Source organism: Opisthorchis viverrini (assembly GCF_000715545.1).
Source record: "Opisthorchis viverrini unplaced genomic scaffold opera_v5_53, whole genome shotgun sequence".
Taxonomy (NCBI): domain Eukaryota; kingdom Metazoa; phylum Platyhelminthes; class Trematoda; order Opisthorchiida; family Opisthorchiidae; genus Opisthorchis; species Opisthorchis viverrini.
This window is the reverse complement of record NW_008751710.1, coordinates 1,892,407-1,894,324: the sequence shown is the minus strand read 5'-3', so window position 1 is coordinate 1,894,324 and position 1,918 is coordinate 1,892,407. Positions and strand designations below refer to the sequence as shown.

Sequence of the window (1,918 nt, the reverse complement as noted above, 5' to 3'; positions counted from 1 at the left end):
CGATAGATAGGACTTTAACGAAATATACTGGGACGATAATTCCGTAGGCTACTCCTAATTTCCTCCCCGTAAGTCGGTTGCCGATGAAGGAATTTACCAAGCATCGACTCTGCATTTGACTAAATGCGTGTAATATGCACGCTATGGAAGGGACAGTGATTCTCCGAAGGCAAGTGTCCACGACAATTTCTGTGGATGGAAAACAGAGACAAAGCTCATGAGCCGGGGCCCAGTAAGCAAGGTTGTGCATCACCAATGCTTACACATAAATCAATCAAACTGACGGACACCGTACACTACAATGCGCTTTTGTCGCCGCGTGCACCGAGGTAGGCGTCAGGGCACGCGAATTTTTCTGAAAAATGATTGGTGCAAATAAAAGGCTTCGGAAAATCGATGAAGGGTGTGCGAAAATTTGATCACTGACGCCTCCCATTTTTCTGCTTCGTGCCCCAGCTCCAAGCATGCTCCACTTGGTCTTCGGTTTTCCTAAGTTTCCTCTCAATTTCCGCTCGTGCAAATTTGATGAAATTATTAGTTCGCTGTTCATTTACAGAATTCACACGTCATTAAGTTGAATTCGTCGCTCCAGGATAGTCTGTGCGTGGAAATCTCTGCTATACTGTATTCCATTTCTGCAATGTAACAGCCTTACTCTAATCATCGACCAGGTGGTCACTCGCTGCTTCCCACTACGCCGTCGGCTATTCGCACAATGGGGTTGATGTCTCGAAATCTACGGCATCTTGAGAATTGCCACTTCACGGTGTAGAATGTCTATGTATAATGTACATGCTCTTGTATTATTGAAAATCATTTGCTATGGTGATTTGTTTGAGTGAGTGAATTCTCAAGGTCAATAAACACCGACTGAGAATTTGTTGCCTGATAATAAGAAATCGCACATTGTGGAAAACGTTTACTCACCTACAATAAACGTAATTTTCAGGTATTTTTCCACCGGAACAAATTTTCTCAACATTCTAGAATCTAAATGGCCCCTGGAGATGCAAAATATGCGTAGGTGCATTCGTGCAAACAAATTTTGGTCGATGATTCCTGTTGCCAGTAAAAATTCCGTAGTGCACGTTTGCTGGCAAAAACCAGAGTTTTCCATTATAGGTTGCGAATTATGCTAGGAAGACCTCGAGGTTTGTCGAGTAGGAACATGGAACAGGCGTCGGTCATACCGGACAGCTGAATGAACCTAACTGACGCACACGACTAACACGCGGCTAGGGGTACACGATGCCTAACTAACTAGCCACATATAACCTGCGTCGATCATACCGAGCAGCTGAATGAACATAACCGGACGCCCGGTTCCCATGCTGTCCGTGTACAGTTTATATTCACATGCCGAATATTAGATGCTTTAAAAAAACTTACCCAATGCGGTTTGCTTCGTGCGTTCCGTCTACATTCACTATATGTGGAAAGCGTCGGAATAACGCTATCTGCTGCCATCGGGAGAAACTTATGTGGCTATAGTGACCTTCCTCTGACTGACGCACAAGGGCGCGTCCGGTATCCCGACGTTTTGAAAGGACCGAAGGCATATCATATGCCACATTAAAACCCACCTATGCGGCACCTACTCAACATAACCGGTCGACAATTCTGGTGGTAATTGTATATATGTTTAGTGGTAAGCAACTTCCTAATTACTCCACCAAAGACTGCCGCACCTCGCATGATTGCGTTCCATATTTCAGCAGGGCCTTATATGTGCCAACTCGTCTTCGGTTAGCCGTCGATTAAACGGAAGCCGATCGTACAGAAACGTTGACAATTTGTGGTTGTGTTCGAGAAAATAAGAGGTCACTGCTACTTGGTTCCTTTATTTCCGTAGACGAAACCGCACTGGACAGCTAATGCTTCGGTACTTATTTTATTAAAAAATATGCTCGGTTTACTA

At 44.5% G+C, this 1,918-nt stretch overlaps 1 protein-coding gene across 1 annotated transcript in view; it reads left to right on the top strand.

Annotated features, from left to right (window-relative positions):
• Positions 1-1,638: 1,638 nt before the first annotated feature.
• The window catches only part of T265_03700 (hypothetical protein), a gene marked incomplete at both ends in the record, with an annotated part of 5,707 nt that continues 5,427 nt past the window's right edge, over positions 1,639-1,918 (top strand). Inside the window, one exon of the mRNA XM_009168242.1 lies at positions 1,639-1,648. Within this exon, the coding sequence (XP_009166506.1) occupies positions 1,639-1,648 (10 nt within the window). The remainder of the gene's footprint in view (positions 1,649-1,918) is intronic.